This window comes from Ranitomeya variabilis, chromosome 1 (genome assembly GCF_051348905.1).
Source record: "Ranitomeya variabilis isolate aRanVar5 chromosome 1, aRanVar5.hap1, whole genome shotgun sequence".
Taxonomy (NCBI): Eukaryota; Metazoa; Chordata; class Amphibia; order Anura; family Dendrobatidae; genus Ranitomeya; species Ranitomeya variabilis.
In genome coordinates, this window is record NC_135232.1 from 673568207 (window position 1) to 673587938 (window position 19732).

The 19732-nt window shown below is 44.2% G+C and overlaps 1 protein-coding gene across 2 annotated transcripts; it reads right to left on the minus strand.

Annotated features, from left to right (window-relative positions):
* Nucleotides 1–245: 245 nt before the first annotated feature.
* Nucleotides 246–17265, minus strand: DLGAP5 (DLG associated protein 5). Of its 2 annotated transcripts, none has more exons than XM_077264458.1 (19): nt 17137–17265; nt 14038–14292; nt 11922–12127; nt 10867–10953; nt 10683–10773; nt 9974–10069; nt 8712–8770; nt 8252–8460; nt 8040–8164; nt 7471–7600; nt 6857–6942; nt 6062–6222; nt 4674–4772; nt 4283–4505; nt 3925–4114; nt 2913–2973; nt 2561–2819; nt 1727–1782; nt 246–706 (listed from the first exon to the last, which is right to left on the minus strand). In XM_077264458.1, exons 2-19 carry the CDS (start codon nt 14276–14278, stop codon nt 632–634), a joined length of 2454 nt encoding a protein of 817 aa, XP_077120573.1. In that variant the 5' UTR covers nt 14279–14292; nt 17137–17265; the 3' UTR covers nt 246–631. The 2 variants fall into 2 exon arrangements, with proteins under 2 accessions (XP_077120573.1, XP_077120581.1); XM_077264466.1 differs by having other exon boundaries at nt 498–706; nt 7471–7597.
* Between the last annotated feature and the right edge of the window lie 2467 nt (nt 17266–19732).

A 19732-nucleotide genomic window follows, 5' to 3' on the forward strand; every position in this document is an offset into this window, starting at 1 on the left:
ACTGACCTACCTTAGTCAACTAGCACTAGTTGTTAGCCTTAAATCGACCATAAAGCATATGATTGATGGAAGCAAATGCCACATCTGCAGACGATTGGCTGCAGCAGTTTTGTGAATGATTGACAGGACAGCGCTTCAGATCCCACTGGCGAATCACAGCAGCCAAGACTAAGGGGAATAATCTCATTGCATCATCTTAGAATTCTCTCAAATTAAAGATTCTGGGACATGGGTTGTTTTTTTTTAAGAATTTATAAAGAAAATGTAATTTTGGTATAAGAAGCCTTTATCCCAGACCCCAGGTAAATGTGAGCTCGGGGTCCACACACTTTACTGCAGTGACTTCAGCTCGTTGCATTAGTATAAGTGATCTACTTCTGAGCTGCTAGGGAAATACATTAGATGGCCAGAGGCAAAGAATACACAACTGTCTAAAATAAAATATATACAGAGGTGGGTGTATGATGGAGGCAAAGCTTACAGTAAACTCCTGATATACATGTAACAGATCTCACTATACAAGAACACTATAAACACCAGCAAAACAGACTAGGTTTGTAAGGTGAGGCTCATGGCTTCCAGTCTGTACAGGTCCGAGGTCATGTCGCTGCATTCCTCTTAGCAAAGCAGATCAGTTCTCCATAGGTGAAAAACTCATTAAATCTGTTAGTGCGGCAACGTCAACCATCATAGGCGAATGCTGAACCTGCAAAGAAAAACTTCAGTTAGAACTAAGGGCCGATCAGGGTGAGTGAAATCTTGTAAAGGAGCATTAATTATTCCTTATCCAAGTAGGTTATATGTATAATATACAGATGCCCTTTAGAGGGCCACTTTTCTAAAATGAGTGCCCGAAATACAAAAGGAAATGTGTCCTCAACTTTGACTTCTAGAGATCACTTCATTTTCAACTTGCTCAATGGTTTACAATAAGTCATTTTGAGCAGGGTTGCCTAAACTTTCACAGCCCCCAATCTCTAAATGCATGGATTTGGGGATAGAAATAATTTTTGCAATTAGATTTCATTTAAAATTGGTGCAGCACTTATGAAGTAAGAAATACAGTGGAACTTGGGGGGGGGGGGGGGGGGGGGGGGGAATTATAGATTAAAATGGGCATAATGTTTAATAAAACACAATTGCTAAAGAGGTTAGGCCAAAATAAATGCATTTTGGAAGAGTGAAATATAGAGCAAGACTATAACTTAAAAGGGTAATCCAACACTAGACATGGCTTATCTGTAATGCCCGAATCTGTATTTTAAGGCCGGGGTCACACTAGCGAGTGCAATGCGATAACCTCACATGAATCCCTCACATCAATACTTGGGACCGGAGTGTGAGGCTCCATAGAAATACATGTAGCCACACACTCCAGTGGCAGTGCCCGGTATTGATGCAAGGGACTCGTCCGAGTTTCTCGCATTGCACGCGCAAGTGTGACCCCAGCCTAAGTGCGTAGAGACATCACAGTTGCAGAGATAGGTCCGGTACAGAGCAAAAGCAACTTCTAAAACATTTACAAACCAGACCCTGATCCCATTTTATGCCAGGAGGGAGGAAAACAAAAACCGTACACACTAAGCAATAGAAAAGTTTAATGTAGAACAGAATAAAAACATTTGGAAAAGCAAAGACAGAACTGAGGCTTTGTGTGTATATACAGAATCTGGATCATTCCTCGGATGGCAATGATCTACTGGGAGGAATTAAATCATTTCTCTACCATGATCGGGGTGCAGCTTCCAAGAAAGTGGAGTGGATCATTGGTGGTCTTCACATCTGATAAAAGAAAAAAAGTGCACAATCAGGTTTAGCAGCTGCTTTATTTCCAGGTGTTAAGCACAATCTCCTAGGAATGATTACAAGTGTTGCTGTGCCTGGCCCCTCAGGTTGCAGTACAGGCACAGCCCCACCAGTGTGCACAGCGCTGTGACTGGATAACCAATGAAGGGGCCATGGCACCTTTGTGGTGCCGATTGGGGAGAACAAAAGCTGAAGACCACCCCTGTATACATTAAAGGTGTTATCCCATTTAGTACATTAATAGCATATAAACATATCTCCCCTTCTTCCTAAATCTGATGTGTATGGCTACAGTTTCTATTGAAACTCCCTTTCAAAAAGTCTAAATTATTGGGCCCTATGATCGCTACATAATCTCCAGGTCTAAGGAGCCCTTGAAGCATCTACATCAAACAAAAGATTCACACTACCCTCATCCAGACCAGGGTGGTATTAGTTGGCACCACCTGCATTTACCAGGCCCTGAGAGGTTATGTTCCGTCATCCTGTACTGTACAGGTAAGATCAGGATTTTGGATGCAACGTACCCACGACTATCGTCATCTTAGCTGTAGTTAGGCCTCATGTGGCCTGGTAAATGCCAAGATGCTGCGCCACAAGTTCCAGCTGCAGAAGTAAAAACTGCCCCAAAAGACCAGACCAGGGCAAGATGAAGTAATATTCTTTTCCAGCTCCACTTCTGTACTTTAGGTTTGTTGATGCTGTCACTGACATGGATTATGGCCTTTTCCATAGGGTATAGGGAGATGCATACCGTCATCAGGCCCCGGTTCTGAAGTCTCCAGTAACTGGGGAGCTTGCGGTGCATGCACATCTTTTTCTGGGCTGTCCATGAAGACGTCGTCATCAGTAGTCACATTTATGTCAATATCCGTCCCAAGGTCACAGCTAGCTTGAGTGGTTTCGCTTGCTTCAAGGTCTAAACATTGCATGAGGCCTGGAGACTCCGCTGCTCCCATGTGGACTGCATGAGTGGGAACTAAATACTGTGTCAGGTCCACTACTGCAGGGACCTATGTGAGATATGACAAACACAGTGACATCCATTCTATATAGAACCAAGAAAAAAATAAATATATAGTCAAACAAAATAAAAGACAACTCACAGAATCATCTTCTGTATGCTCGGGATTCTGCACTATAGGATCTGGTTCTTGATTCTGCAGACTGAAGACACAGTTGTGATAAGTCAGACAGGGCTCAGAGACGAGAGTGACAGGAACCATGCATGGCACATCATACCACATAGGTAAACCTAACTTTAACCGAGTCAGGAACCAGGCTTGGTACAACACTATTTAAAGTCAAGAAGCAAGGAACGGTGCAAAATTTATTTTTTTAAATATTGCATTGTGCCAGACTTCAAATATGTTCACAAAGTGACTTTGGCGTACTTTGTCTGACCTGTTGAGGGCAGAGCAAAGTACTGCAGTGCGGAAGGTGCCGGGCCTCTCTGACCTTTCCCGGTGCTCTGCACTCAATAGTGCAGACAAAGTACACCTGTGCCGGAGCCGCAGCGTAAAGACAAGAGGACGTCATCCTAAGAAGATGGGAGGCCCTGGACCGGACCACGACGCCCATCGTACCAGGACCGCCCCTGGGTGAGTATAATCTAACCTCTTTTTCTCATCTTTCAGGATATATCGGGGGCTTATCTACAACATTACAGAATGCTGTAGATAAGCCCCTGATGGCGGTGGCCTTAGCTCACCCTCGATTTTGGGGGTGACAGGTTCCCTTTAATATAAGGCTAAAGTGCACATTGCAGGTCTTTTATATAACACAACGGGACCCTATAGTAGACAGACACCACAACCTTCCAGACTGAGGCCACTGATTATCTTATATACAGGGGAGTGTGTGCAAAATCCTAAAAGAACTTGGCCTAAAAATTACAACTGCCATGTCTTCCATAAGCCATAGTAGGGTATATAGATGGACATGGACGCATCTCATATACTGATAAATGTATGATGAATAAAATGAAGGATAGGTCAACACAGTGACTTGACAAGGATGGTGAATGTAGCAGCCCTACATTACAATAGTCCATCTCATGGCTACACGAGTCCTTTATTAGGCACCAGGTCAGAGGTACAGCCAAACTGCAGGAATTACCTTTCTTCTTCTGGCATACCAAACAGGGATTTTCTTATAGGGGACTTTGCTGGGCTTGGAGACTTCTCCGGTTTCAGGTCTACTGCAGCTTCTTCTACGCAACTTGTAATTGGCGTTACAGAGTTCTGGGCAATTTTCTTTGTTGATCTCGGCGTTTTTGGCCGAGAAGAACAGAGATTTCTGCAAAGACCTAAAAAGGAAAAGCAGAAAAAGAAAGTGGAAATTTTAAAAATTATAACAAGCTCCATCTGGAGATTATGGAATTAAGTGGAAAATGTCAAGAGAAGTCTCCGCAATGCTGCGTGGCTGAACAACGACCTGCAGTGATGGAAGCCGGACAGGGCAATGAATCACTTACTGCCGGGGACTTTGGCAGGACTCTCAATCCTAAAGAATCCGGCATCAAATACGATGGGGTCCACTTGCACTGGGATTACTGGCGCCTCCGCTTCAGAGGTCGGATCCTCAGTTTTAACTTTATTTTTCATTGCAGCTCTAATGGCAGCGAGGCGACTTCTGGCGGCCGCTTTCCCAATATCTTCTTGGTTCGATTTCCCGGGTGCTGCTGGACACATTTTTTTCTGCAAACCAAAAGTTAGGAAACTCAGATCTGTAGTACAGAGGCGATACCCGCTCCCATTGAAGCGGACGCTCCTAAAAACACGGGCTTGTCCAGATCTTTGACATTTGCAGTTCCTGACAGAAAATTAATTATTCCACCAAAACTGTAAACATTGAAAATTCCTTACCCTTACAGCCTTTTTAGCTTGAGTCTGAACTGTATTTTGCTGCCAGGCATTTTCTTCTAGTTTTCCAAGATTAACAAACTTTTTATTCACATCTTCAATCTAATTTAGAAAAAAAAAAAAAAAAAAAAAAAATGTATACAGAAAAGAAAGCTGTATTCTCATAATAGACACCACCCACTACTATAAAGGATAAACTGCCCCCTGCTGGACAACGCGTGTCACATCCACAACATCTGTTATGCACCAAGCACAAGATGGAATAAAGCCAAAGTGCTAAAAAGTTTATAAACTTTACTGTTATAATCCAAACATTACAGGAAATATATTAAAAGTGCAAGTGACGCTTGAATTGTATAACAGGAGGACTCATTTCTTAGTCCTAATCCAATTATTAGGGTGTGAAGGCTTTTATATCACAATGTCGCTGGTTAACGCTATACTTTTAAAATCCACCAGTGCTCTTAAAAGATTTCACTTAAAAAGGCAATAGCCAAGTATATGGACACCAGGGTTAATCATTCACTAGTGAGCCCATAATGCGAATGCACAAACAATACATTTTGCTGCCATGCATATAACATTCTGTCACTGTGTGCAGAGTCAACAATGAAAGGATGACTGTCGTAGAGGAAAAGTAAAATCCTTGGAGATCATCTCTGGAGAGGGGACATTTCACCTTTACATTGAACATATGGGAATAAGTATAAATGAGGAAATGAGAAAGAGCTGAGATTTCAACCTCCACTGAAGTAGGGACTTCCTGCAGTGATCAGGTAATTACAGTGTGAGAGTTGTTCTGAGAACTAGACACCACAACACAGATTAATTTACTTAGTACTCTTCCAAGGGAAGAGCTTCCTCTGTTCAAAGCACTGGTCCTCAGGCTTTTTTGGAGCTAGCGGCAATATTGGGGTTTGCATCAATCCAATATTTATGGGAGATACAATTTTGGCGCTGTGGCGAAAAGATGAACGTGGCAAAAGGATGAACATGATGATAAATTCACTCACACTGTAAAGCCATCCTAACTCCCTCCTACATGGTATTGGTCCGATCAATGATGCTATCCATGTTTCAGCTCTATAGAGGGATAGAAACATGATGGGAAACATGACGACAGTGACTGTCGCCTGGGACCTCTAAGGGTGAAGATGTTGGCGATCTCATGGAGTTCTAACAGACCTGGCACGTCCCACAAGCAGCCCCCATATGAGCAGACCAAGGGGAGGTATGTGGGTGTAACCTTGATCTAATAAAATCGGAGTTTGGGTGTCCTCTACAAAAGGATTACAACCTTTTACAAAACTACAAAGAGCCGTCAGAGAAGAGTAGTGTAGACATTATCCCAAGATTGTGTTAATACCTCATTCCTTTTTGCAGGAACTCACCTGAAAATAGATCATATCCCAAAAGCCATCGAGATCCGTACATGTAGTTTCCTTCTCCCCTCTCTTAAATTCACAATTGTCAACCAGTCCCTCAAACTGCTTAAACCGCTCGGTCATCAACAGTCTTGTTTGCCCCACTGTGGTTCTGATCAGGTCTTTGGCTGGAGAAAATATAAAAAGGAGACACGTTGCACCGACACCGCTCCAAACAGAAAACTAAAGTCCCATTGTATAACAGTCATATTTCATGAGAGACACAAAAGTGTGTGGTTATAGTAAGGACATAGCCAAGTCTGGTGTCAGCCAAAAGCCATAGTAAAAACTACAACAGTGCGAAACGATTTCTCCCTAAAAGGAGGCAATGCCATGTACTTTGCACCACTGGGATTTTTACCACTGCCCCCATAGATCACTAGTCTTAGCCGCTGTTCACACAACTTACTTGTCTTGAGCAAAATTCACGTGGATTTGCAAAAGAATCAGCCAGTAACCAGAGGCTGGCCCGCACGTTGCCACTATGGATTTTCAGCTTTAACCGACGAGGGTCCCCATCTGGATTAGCCTAATACACAACATGTGGCTACTAGTCGTGGTCTTTGCACAGAGCCCAGTACAATAGATCACTGTTCTTTCCACGGTTGTATGAAGTGCTTTGAGCAGGGGATTGGACCAGATGACCTAGGAGGCCCCTTCCAACTTTGTTGTTTTTTTTGTTTTTTTTATGCAGAAAAAGCACCAAAATCTGCCCGGTACTTTCAGATGTCATAATGGAGTTTTTATCTATTTGAAAATTACCATCTTCTGGAATATCCATGTCAATCCTTTTATCCCAGACGCTACACAACAGTGTCAGCTTCTGAATCTCAGACTTCAAGATGTCCCTAGAATTAGAAAAAAAAATTGGAATCACCTAAAACAAAATGGTACAAGCTGCCGCCAGAAATGAGCCAGAGTAAAGACGCTTAGAGAATAAAACCAATGATCACACCTAACAGACTAGTTATGTCCTGCTGCAATTCCAGCAGGGTCATGCAGTGGATTTCACTTCGTGAATTCTGATCTCCAGAAAGTTTTCACCTAAACGTCATTGTACTTTGCGATCTTTGTCGGTCCCGTAGACTTTAAAACAGAGCTCAAGGGAGTATGTCCATCCAAACAGGGGACTCTTGACCCGCATGTGTGTGATTAGTGGGGGTCCCAGTGCTCAAACCCCTTGCGGTCAGCATATTCGCACCCCATGTATACTGAAAAGTCCTAACTGAACCTGCTGTATTCTTTGTTTGATACTATTAGACATTTGGCTTTTTGTGCTATTTTGGCCAATATAAAACTGAATAGGTCCCTGTAATACATTTCCCCTATATAGGGCGTCATATTCAGACAAAAGATCCGCCTTGGCGGAGACTAACCTGAAGTATGGCACTTCGTGCAGAGGCTCCTGTGCTGGTATGGTCTTCTCCTCCATGCTTGGCTCACAAGGTGGTGGTGTCAGTGCCGGACTGGTGTGTGGGGCAGAACTGGCACCACTTGTACATTCTACTATTTACACACAAGACCATGTGACAGAATGATTAAGTATTAATTGCTTAATAACAAGAGTAGTTCTATAAATATATTTATGTATTTATCATGTCATTATTTATAAAAAATATTTATAATTACAGGTACATGAAACAATCACTATTGAGAGAGAAAACATACATACATCCATACATCCATACATCCATACATCCATACATCCATACATCCATACATCCATACATCCATACATCCATACATCCATACATCCATACATCCATACATCCATACATCCATACATCCATACATCCATACATCCATACATCCATACATCCATACATCCATACATCCATACATACATACATACATACATACATACATACATACATACATACATACATACATACATACATACTTTTTTTTTTTCCTCCTTACACCCTTGCTTACGGTGTCAAAATACCTTTATCTGGGGGAGAAGCATTTACATTCTCATCCTGCTTTACTTTCATGGTTATAGGTGATGGTTCAGATGGAAACACAGAATCAGTCTCTTCTGTATTATGTTCTCGTATAACCACAAAGTCCCTACAAATAATACAATATGCATCACCAACTGGTCCAGACCCCAAAACTGTAAGGCCACAAAATATAAAGCCTCGCACACATCATTACCTCCTACCATCCTGGGGACTCGATTTAAAAGTAGGGGTCAGAAATGCATTGGCCTTGTTAGGAGTCATGGGCTGAAACTTGAATGTAGACAATCCGTCCAAAGGCTGAAAGACAAAGTTGTCTGGAGCGAAGGACGGCACTCGCAACCTTTCTTTAAGGATGGTTTCGAGCTCTTGCGCTTTTTCAGGAGCTCGATCAACTACAGGAGGCTATGAAGAGAGAGTAAAGCCACAACAATTTATCATAAATCAGCCTATTGAGAATTTGATAGTATGAGAGAACAGGTTCGCAGACTTTGCTGTGTGACAAACTTGCTGACTGCATTCTGCAGCCAGCGTTGTATTAGTATGCATACAGGCTACAGATGTCACTTTTTTAAATGAAATCCTATTAAAAAAATGGTATGTAGAGAAAAAAAAAAATCTTGGGCTGCTCACTGAAATACATGCAAGAGTCTCACCTTACTTTTATCAACGGCCATCTTTGGGTTGGTCTCCCTTGTAACCTGTGGTTTGGCAGCTGCAGAAATAACAGTGCAGAAATTAAAAATAAATAAATAAATAAAAAAAAAAAAAAAAAAAAAAAATGAGAGGGGGAGGAAATCACAGGACCAGCTCATCTCTGATTGGTAGAATCATTTCTTCTTAAAGGGATTTTCTCAGAGACAGCCCCATTTATACTGGACACTATCAAGCAATCAGCTGATTTTGCCCATGGGGGCTACAGCCAGTCAATTGTATTAATGTATTAAAATGACGGGCATGTAATCTTACACGGCCAGAGCTGCTTCATTCTGGACTACACTAGGAGGTCCTGAACAGGGAAACCCACCTCTGCCCTCTTAGTGTATATGGAGAAATGTTGCTTTTAGGAGACTGCGCTTCAAGGACAATCTTCAATCAAATAACTCATTTTTTTGGAAAGGGAAGTGATCTGCTCATAGCGGCAGAGTACACAGATTTATTAAAGGGGCCGTCTGGTGAAAACATGTTAATCAGAGATGAGCGAAAATGCTGGGATAAGGTGTAATCTGAGCATGCTCCAGTGCTAATAGAGTATCTTCAGCGTGCTCGAATACTATGTTTGAGACCCCGCAGCTGCATGTCTATCGACTGTTAGGCAATCCCTGCATGTGTTGTGGCTAGCTAACAGCCACGAGACATGCAGCCGCGAGGATTCGGACATATTATTCGAACACGTTGAAGGCACTCGGATAGAACAGGAGCATGCTCAGATAACACCTTATCCGAGAACGTTCCTTCATCACTAGTCATCAGCCATTTACAGAATAGGCGATACCTTACTGATGGGTCCCAGTGGCCAGACCCTCACCTAACATCGATTGGCAGAATGGGGGCACATTTATCCTGCAATGTCAGTGTTCAACCGCTGCTCTATTCATTCTCTATGAGGCTGCTGCGCATTTGACATTTTTCCCCGACAGCCCCATAGTAAATTAATGGAGCAGTCGGGTGTCGGACCTCCCACTACTTTGTAATGGGGATAAAAATGTCCCATTCTGTCCATCGGTGAAGGACCCAGCTCTCGGACCCCCACCAAGTAACAAATCATCAGCTATTCTGTGGATGGGTAATAAGGGGTTGTGCAGCGAGAAGTTAAATACTTGTGCAAGTATCTCTCCCCCATACATTCTTACAGGGGGTTCACAATTATGGGACTTGGCCCCCCACAGCACCAATTGTGGCGATGAACAGTGATTACCTGAGGCCTTTTTCACTGGTGCTTTGCCAGCAGTTGTGGCAGTTTTGGAGGTTGCATTTGCAGCCGATCTTGTGATTCTTGTAGATTGATTGGAAACTGAAAAAGAAGAGCACCTTTTATTACTGATCATAGAGCTGGTCCTACAGGAGTGTAAAGTGATGAGCGGTAATAAAGGACCGTGGTGGGTTTGGTTGCAGACTTGTCAGCCGCCTACAATGCAGGCGAGCCGCAGTGCAGCGTGATTGACAGCTCTGTGCTCCGGTACATCGTGATCCCATGTAGGGAGATCACTAGACACAGTGATTCACATATGCAGAGAAAGGATAGTTGTCCAGGAAAAAGGTTTTCCTAATGCAGAGCCTGTCATACATCCACCCAAAAAAAAGGAAGATTACTGGGGGTCTGACCCTTCTCCGCCTCTCTAAAGCCATTTTATTACAAGCCATGTCTCATTACGCTCATCCTACAAATGGCTACAGATATGATCCCATCCTTTATAGCCTCCTGTGCCAGTTTCCATCCAGCACGGGGGTCATGAAGGATAATGGGAGTCGCTTTAATACTTTGATACAGTCTATAGGATTAGTCAGTTGCCTATATATCCATTCCAAGCTCTGCTGTACAGACCATACACTGTATAGTGTGGCCACCTCCTTTAGGACAAGTGGCACAATATATACATTATCTCCACATTTAGTATTTCATGCACCTTTGTTTTCCTTTTCATTCTTTCTCAGGACAGACGTCTGTCCCCGACTTTTTGGAATTGCACCATCTACTCTGCTGTTCAGCACGTTTACCTGTTAAAAATAAAAAATTCACATTTCAGAGTTACTTCCAATATATAGCTATATACAGAGCAGATGTCAGATGGGGTAAGAAAAAAAGCTTACAGGAACGGTCTGGGTGCGGGTCTTGTTAGCGGGAGGCTCCATTATCGCTGTGGACCGTGTAATTCTTGTTACGCTGGGTGCAGCAGGCTAGGTGTGAAGGAAAGAGCATCATTTAATACAATGTTAAAAGGGGAACTTTTTTTTTTTTTTTTAAACTGAAGAAATGCAAGAATTTGGGGCTAGAAGTCATTTTTCGCAATTAGGTTTCATTAAAAATGTTGCACCGTTTGACTTTTACAGGCTCTTTGTCCCCTGTCAATCAACCTTGATGCGGTCTGTGGTCATAAATCAGCTGAGAGGAGGTCAGAAAAAAAAAAAAGAGACAAAAGAATAACACTTTCAGAATGAGCTCAGTTTCTTAGTGAACTCATTCAATAGGGCAAAAGAGAGGCTATGGGAAAGCAAACAGTGCAGAATTCGTAATGTAACCCAATTACAAAAATTATTTTACCTCCAGATACATGCATGCATGCGAACAACTGCTTTTAAAGGGAACCTGTCACCCCCAAAATCGAAGATGAGCTAAGATCACCGTCATCAGGGGCTTATCTACAGCATTCTGTAATGCTGTAGATAAGCCGCCGATGTTACCTGAAAGAGGAGAAAAAGAGGTTAGATTATACTCACCCAGGGGAGGTCCCGGTGCGGTCCGGTCCGGTCCCTCCTATCTTCATAGGATGACGTCCTCTTCTGGTCTTCATGCCGCAGCTCCGGCGAAGGCGTACTTTGTCTGCCCTGTTGAGGGCAGAGCAAAGTACAGCAGTGCGCAGGCGCCGGGCCTCTCTGACCTTTCCGGTGCCTGCGCACTGCAGTACTTTGCTCTGCCCTCAACAGGAAGACAAAGTACGCCTGATCCGGAGCCACAGCGTGAAGACCAGAAGAGGACGTCATGGAATGAAGATGGGAGGCGCTGTACCGGACCTGAGACGCCCATCGGACTGGACTGCAGCGGGACCGCCCCTGATGACGGTGAGCTTACCTCACCATCGATTTTGGGGGTGACAGGTTCCCTTTAACTTGCAGCGGACGGTTAATAAATTCGTGCACGGCACTACCTTCTCTTTCACTTTGGCACCAGTCTGGATTTTGAGGACAGGAATAAATGATTCCTCCGGCCTGTAGATCCCACATTTAAAGATGCCTTTACTGGCTTTTTCTCGTTGTTCCTTCAGTTTCCTCAGTTGCTTCTCTTCTTTGTAGCGCTGCAACATCGCCCGTCGTTCATCCTTGATGACCTGCTCTTTTGTTCTTCCTTGATTTCCTGCATGGAAAAATCGGGAAACAAAATGTTCAAGACTTTAACTTGCAATGTGACGAAACCACCACAACTTTGCAATTTACTCCAGTTTTTAAAAATCCTCTACATTCAAGAGCGTAAGACTTTTTAATTCTATAGTTAACTACTAATTTCCTACATTGCCGGCCACTGCTGCAGTCCATCAGTGGTGGCCGATTTCCTAAGTGAGGAGTGCAGCGCTTACAAGCTCTTTTCTATAGAGCTTACGAGTGCTGCTCTGAAACTAACCAGATCATTGGATTGCCTCAGTCTCCCTGCAGCATCAGAGAGCAAAAAGATCGGGCCAACGCAACATTGCTGCTGTCCCAAACTGTTAAACAGGAGCGCACCACCCCACCTCAAAGACCCCGTTTAACAGAGGTGACCAAACTTGCTGCTCATGGCTCTCTGCTTTGGAAGGCTACATTTTAAAAAAGGGAAAATCCAATCATCCAGCCCCCACTGATGACATCTGAACACCAAACAAATAGTTACAGATTTGTCTTGCAGACAATATACAATATATAGCAAATCTAGGGACCCTCATTGGTGTAAAGACCCCAATTCACAACAGATAGCTGTGATCTGGACTATAGCTTGGCCATTAGGTCTTCCGACTCCTCCATACACAGCAGCGCTCGGTATGCCGATAGTTCATGTGTTGTCAAAAAGCAGCTGACAGACATTTCTGGCGGTGACTTATTTTGCTGAGAACAAAAGGATTGGGGAAAAAAAAAAGAAAAAAAAAAAAAAAACCAGTAACAAAGAACATGTAAAGCAGAGCGAGGAATCTCCGGGGCCGGCAGCAAGACTGAGCGATCATGTGACCACAAGGATGTGATAAGCAAACTTCCAGCCATATTCCAATTAGACAAGTGCGGCCTTGCTCAATACAAGCAGTGAGAGAATTCACAGACTAATGATAAGCCTGGACAACCCCTTTAAATCACACCATGTACATTAAATATTATAGAAACAATTTTTTCTTCACTACATTCATTTTGTTTTTTTATATGGAGTCATTCTTGCAGGATCTTTTATATTTCCTTCAAACCCTTGGCGACGCGCGCTACACATGGCAGATGCGCGCGAATTAACTACACGGAGCGGCTCAGGAGCTGCCAGCGCCGCACAGCCAGCACCCAAATGCAACAGTTTAATATCCTAGGAGGCACTTTGGAGGTTAGCAAGAGGTGGTGGGGGCATCTGATCACCTTCCCAATAAACTGAGAATGGATAAAAAGTCTTATGGACCCAAAAGCAATATATGGTAGGTAAAAGCAAAAGCAAGCCCTCATTCATCGATCAACCCCCCCACCACAAAAATTATAAGATATACATTCTTGCAAACTTGTTTAAATTTTATTTCTTAGATATAAAAAAGGGGGAAAAAGAACCCTGTATAAGTTTAGCATCACCACAACTGTACTTGTAGAACAAAGTCACGGTTGTAAAAACAAAGGTTGGAAAAGATTATTTTTGTTTTCTTTATTATTTTCAGTCCCATTTAGAATTTTTACAGAACATTATAAAACATGCCATCATGCAACTTTAATAGTAAAATAAAAAGAATAAATAGTAAAATAAATAAAAAGAAGATGATAAATATCAGGGCTCTTGGAAGAACAAGCAAGGTGTCTGTTCTGCAGGCATGTGACGGAGCCGGAGGAGCGGATCAGAGTGATACAGTTTGCTAAAAAGGATTCCAGATAAATTGTAGTTCATTTTAATCCTCCCCTCATTCTGTGCTTAGGAGTTCAGTGGGCGATTCTAGTCTGTGATAGTCCTTATATGCCTGCAATAATTAATTAGGACCTGCTACCTCCCTAAATGCAAGAACAATGGAGGAACTGAGCCCCTGCTTACTGACAAGGAGATGATAAATGGCCTCTTACCCGGCTGATTTTCAGACCCTCTTACATGGCAGGACTCGTTCACCTCCACGACCACCGTCATGTCCTGCTCCTTTATAAGGGAGACATTGGCGTCTGCCAACGACAGGCCCCGACTCTTCCCGAACTCCTTGTGTCTGTTCTCCTTCTGTGATATGGATTTACGTCGAGAGACTTTGGCTCTTAGGTTCTCCAGGCTCATGTCCTTCTTATATCGGCCTGAAAACTTGGAGCGAGCCTCCATTTTGGTTTTGTTACCTAAAAGAAAAAATTTGAGGGGGGTTAAGGATGAGTGATCAGGGGCTTCTTAGTACAAACGGCTCGAAGTCCATGAACGGGGAGGAGACGAAGAATCAGACATACGGACGAAAGAGCCAAACGTAGGACTAGAAACCAAAGAATACACCGCATTCAGAATTATTATGCAAGTGCTATTTTTCTTTGATTTTCCTACATGGCCAATGCTAACAAGTCCATACGCTGTGTCATGAATCCCTTCTGTGTTGCCTCCAATTTGTCACGTACCCGCTCTCAGCACGTGACTTGGGGTTGAGCCTGCAAGGGTTAATCTACTCCCCGCTCTCAGTCCAGCATTCAACCTCCGTCCTATGCTGTAATGGGAGCATAAATCACACACCGACCCAAGCCACACACCCGCTCATACACACTGCCACCACTCATCGAATACACGGGTGATGAGTCCCGGGAATATTGCTACTACTGTCTACCACTCTTAAGGATCAAACAGTCTAAGGCTATATTCTTTAGAACATATGAGGTTCAACTTAAGTTTGAAACTTTAATATAAAAAGATTCAGTGCTTACTGTAAAGAAAAATGTATAAAAATATGGTAATGACATACAGGTATGCAAAACAGCACAAAATAAACAGGAGAAAACTTACAGAAATTGCTAACTGGTAGTCTGCTTCTGCTCCCTGGGGGGGTGAATATGGACTGGATCACTTTAGCTTCCCAGGCTGCCCTCACATGTGAACACGATTCTATGTATACAGGCCTAATTTATAGATTTACTCTGAAGGTCAGATTTCTAGACCAGCCCCTCAGGTTAATATCATAATTGCTTGTCTTTGATTGGACCGCGGCCGCTCCCCCAATGAATATATTATTTGCTCTGAGATTCCCTGTGTAAAATTCTCAGATAGATAGTGTCAGGCCGTAATTGACATCTCTCTTCAGAGAGCTAGGTGTCAAACGTTTCCCTTTTTACTTGGTTCCCAGCACGACCCCCTGGCGAGATTGGAGTCAGTAGTCTGCCTTCTCAAGATATGTATGCTGTGACCTTTGTGAGGCCTGCAGTTTCAGGACAGATGTTCAACTACTGCTAGTTACACATAACCCTAGACATATGTCACTACACACATATAGATATATACATATTTCACCACACACTGCTCAATTCTCCAACCGTTAAAGGATAAATCTCCCAATGAAACAGGACTTATCAAAACTTAGAAAACACAAAACACTCAGACTGCACCACATTATTCTGCAAAACAGTCTCCAAACATTTAATAGGTTGTAAAGAACAGAAAATGGTCATTTGTTGAATTTGAAGCATTAATAAGTAATTTATTAACATCTCAACAGGCCAAGATAAGGACCCCTTCTTTGTTATCCTCACAGTTTGCATCCATTGAACTTGTGAGTTTTTGGAGAGTTTCTGCTTGTATCTCTTTGCATGAAGTCAGAATAGCCTCCCAGAGCTGCTGTTTTGGTGTGAACTGCCTCCCACCCTCATAGATCTTTTGCTTGATGATCCTCCAAAGGTTCTCTATAGGGTTGAGGTCAGGGGAAGACGGTGGCCACACCATGAGTTTCTCCTTTTATGCCCATAGCAGCCAATGACTCAGGTATTCTTTGCAGCATGAGATGGTGCATTGTCATGCATAAAGATGATTTTGCTATAGATGGAATGGTTATTTTTTTTTGTTCCATAGAAGAAAGTGGTCAGGTTTGGCTTTATCAGAAAGAGATTATTACTAGAGGACTAGTAAATCAGCTGCCGGGTAGTCCAGCCCCTCCCCCACAGGTTGGCAATCATAGCAGCACCGTCATGCCAATCACTGGGATCTTCAGTTGGCCCCTGGAGAGCCACCAGCACACAGCTTTATTCATCCTCCCCAGGTCTGAAACCGCTGCACCCAGCGTCCGTCATTGTCTGCAGCACTGACATCACCTCGACAGTGCTGCAGCCCATCAGCGAGCTCGTCAGCTTGTGCTGTCTTAGGCTACTTTCACACTAGCGTCAGACGACGCACAACGAATTGCGTCGTACCGACGCATACTGCGAAAGCGCCGCACAACGGGGGCAGCGGATGCTGTTTTCAACGCATCCGCTGCCCCATTGTGAGGTGCGGGGGGGCGGAGTTCCGGCAGCGCATACGCGGACGGAAAAGACAGTCACGACGCACCAAAAAACGTTACAAGCAACGTTTTATGGTGGCGACGGTCCGACGCACGACGGTTGCGACGTGTGGCAATGCGTCGCTAATAAAAGTCTATGGAGAAAAAACGCATCCTGCAAGCACTTTTGCAGGATGCGTTTTTTTCTACAAAATGACGCATAGCGACGTGCAGTGCACAACGCTAGTGTGAAAGTAGCCTTACATAACACAGCCGCAGAGCTGAGAGATTGGCTGCAGCGCTGATTTGACATCAGCTGACACTGGGAGCAGCGGTGGTCGGTGGAGACTCAGCCCTGGACCTGGGGAGGGAGAATAAAGGAGAGTTTAGACTGTGCAGGGGAAATCCCATCTCCATGATGAAGGGGTGTTCTCCAGGCACATCTGCAGGAGCGCACCGCGGCCCAACATTACAGGGCATGAGTGGGAGACCACCCCTATACCAGAGCCTTGTACTACACAAGGCTGACCCTGCAATGCCAGCGGTAGGAGCCGGAGCAGCAGCGCTCACGGCTTGTCCGGCGGCATCATCACACAACGTGCCGTAATAAGCACGGACATCTGATAATCCGCCATGTGGTCACAGCTCAGTACTACAACATAGGATGCACGGCACGTCTGCAATAATCAGCGGGAGAGATCTATGTGCACAGGTCTGACACCATCACAGTACTCACGGGATCCCGGGACCGAGAAGTCGCCTCTTCCGCAGCTCCCGCACTCTCTAAATTTGAATCACCGGAAGCTCTTCTCCCATTGGACGCACTATTGCATTCTGATTGGCTGAGCCGCAAACACTCGTAGACGCCTATTTGTTTTTGAAATCTGCGTCACAGTTACGGGGGGCGGTGTCCCGTTCTATACACGCATGCGTCCTGCTGGAAATGTGATAAAGTGCGCATGCGCATTATCAGTGTGTTTTGTTTTGCTTCTGCTGCCTTGACAGCGAGTAGAACAGAAGTTTTTTGTTTTTTTTCTAGAGAATTATGTCACCAGTACTGCTGGAGAGCTTTAACATTGAATTAGGGTTTCCCCTGCGCAGTTTAACTCTTCTTTACTCTCCCTCCTCAGGTCCAGTGCTGAGTCTCCACCGACCACCGCTGCTCCCAGTGACTGCTGATGTGAAATCACCAGCGCTGCAGCCAATCTCTCAGTTCTGCGGCTGTGTTATGTAGACGGTACAAGCTGCCGAGATCACTGATTGGCTGCAGCACCGTCGAGGTGACGTCAGCGCTGCAGACAATGATGGACGCTGGGAGCAGAGGTGCTGGACCTGGGGAGGATGAGTAAGGAAGTGTGCTGATGGCTCGCAAGGGGCCAGCTGAAGACCCCAGTGCATAGCATGACGCCGGTGCCTGCTATGGTCGCCAGCCTGTGGGGCAGCAGACTAGTCCTCTAATCTCTTAATGGTAAAGCTAAACCCTGGTGATAGATTCCCTATAATATTTAAAGGGAACTTCACCTTTAATAGTTTTGCCTTGTCCAGAGAAAGCTACCTGTCTCTGTAGAGACTAGGGGTACGTTGTGTGTGGCATTGGGGCATGCTGCCCTACTGGTCTATGGTGGCAGCATTGATCCTCTTGGGGGTCCATGTTCTCAGTCTGTAGCTGCAGATGGAGTTGTGGAGAGGAGCTGACACCTTACATCAGGGGTCTCAAACACGTGGGCCACATGTGGCCCCTGAGGCTGCTTCATGTGTCTCACAGGCAGGGCCGGCATCACACTCAGCGTCTGAAAATACGGTCAGTTTTTTACGGCCGTAATACGCAGAAAAGTCCCCAAAATAGTGGTCCGTATGTCATCCGTAGGCAGGGTGTGTCAGCGTATTTTGCGCATGGCATCCTCCGTATGTAATCCGTATGGCATCCGTACTGCGATATTTTCTCACAGGAATTGTATTGTGGAGAGTGAGAAACGAAGTCACAGCACAAGGAGATAACACCGGGAGGAGTTCTGCCCCAAGATCGGCAGCCTCCTTCTGAGGGGCGTAGCCGGTGGCCGGACACCGAGGGAGTAATAGACTCTACGCATTACTTCAGAGACCGGCAGGACAGTCAATTCCAAGTTGGCTGCCTGACCTTAATACCTAAGAAGACATGGTGGCAAATTGTGGGGGTCGGGGCGTCTCTACATAGTAACATAGTTATTAAGGCTGAAGGAAGACTTTAAGTCCATCTAGTTCAACCCATAGCCTAACATGCCCTAACATGTTGATCCAGGGGAAGGCAAAAAAACCCCATGTGGTAAGAGTAAGCTCCACATTGGGGAAAAAAATTCCTTCCCGACCCCACATACGGCAATCAGACTAGTTCCCTGGATCAACGCCTTATCAAGGAATCTAATATATATACCCTGTAATATTATACTTTTCCAGAAAGGCATCCAGTCCCCTCTTAAATTTAAGTAATGAATCACTCATTACAACATCATACGGCAGAGAGTTCCATAGTCTCACTGCTCTTACAGTAAAGAATCCGCGTCTGTTATTATGCTTAAACCTTCTTTCCTCCAGACGTAGAGGATGCCCCCTTGTCCCTGTCTCAGGTCTATGATTAAAGAGATCATCAGAAAGGTCTTTGTACTGTCCCCTCATATATTTATACATTAAAATAATATCACCCCTTAGCCTTCATTTTTCCAAACTAAACAGCCCCAAGTGTAATAACCTATCTTGGTATTGCAGACCCCCCAGTCCTCTAATAACCTTGGTCGCTCTTCTCTGCACCCGCTCTAGTTCAGCTATGTCTTTCTTATACACCGGAGACCAGAACTGTGCACAGTATTCCAAGTGTGGTCGCACTAGTGACTTGTATAGAGGTAAAATGATGTTCTCCTCATGAGCATCTATGCCTCTTTTAATGCATCCCATTATTTTATTTGCCTTTGTAGCAGCTGCCTGACACTGGCCACTGAATATGAGTTTGTCATCCACCCATATACCCAGGTCTTTTTCATTGACAGTTTTGCCCAGAGTTTTAGAATTAAGCACATAGTTATACATCTTATTACTTCTACCCAAGTGCATGACCTTACATTTATCCCCATTAAAGCTCATTTGCCATTTATCAGCCCAAGCTTCTAGTTTACATAAATCATCCTGTAATATAAAATTGTCCTCCCCTGTATTGATTACCCTGCAGAGTTTAGTGTCATCTGCAAATATTGAAATTCTACTCTGAATGCCCCCTACAAGGTCATTAATAAATATGTTAAAAAGAAGAGGGCCCAATACTGACCCCTGTGGTACCCCACTGCTAACCGCGACCCAGTCCG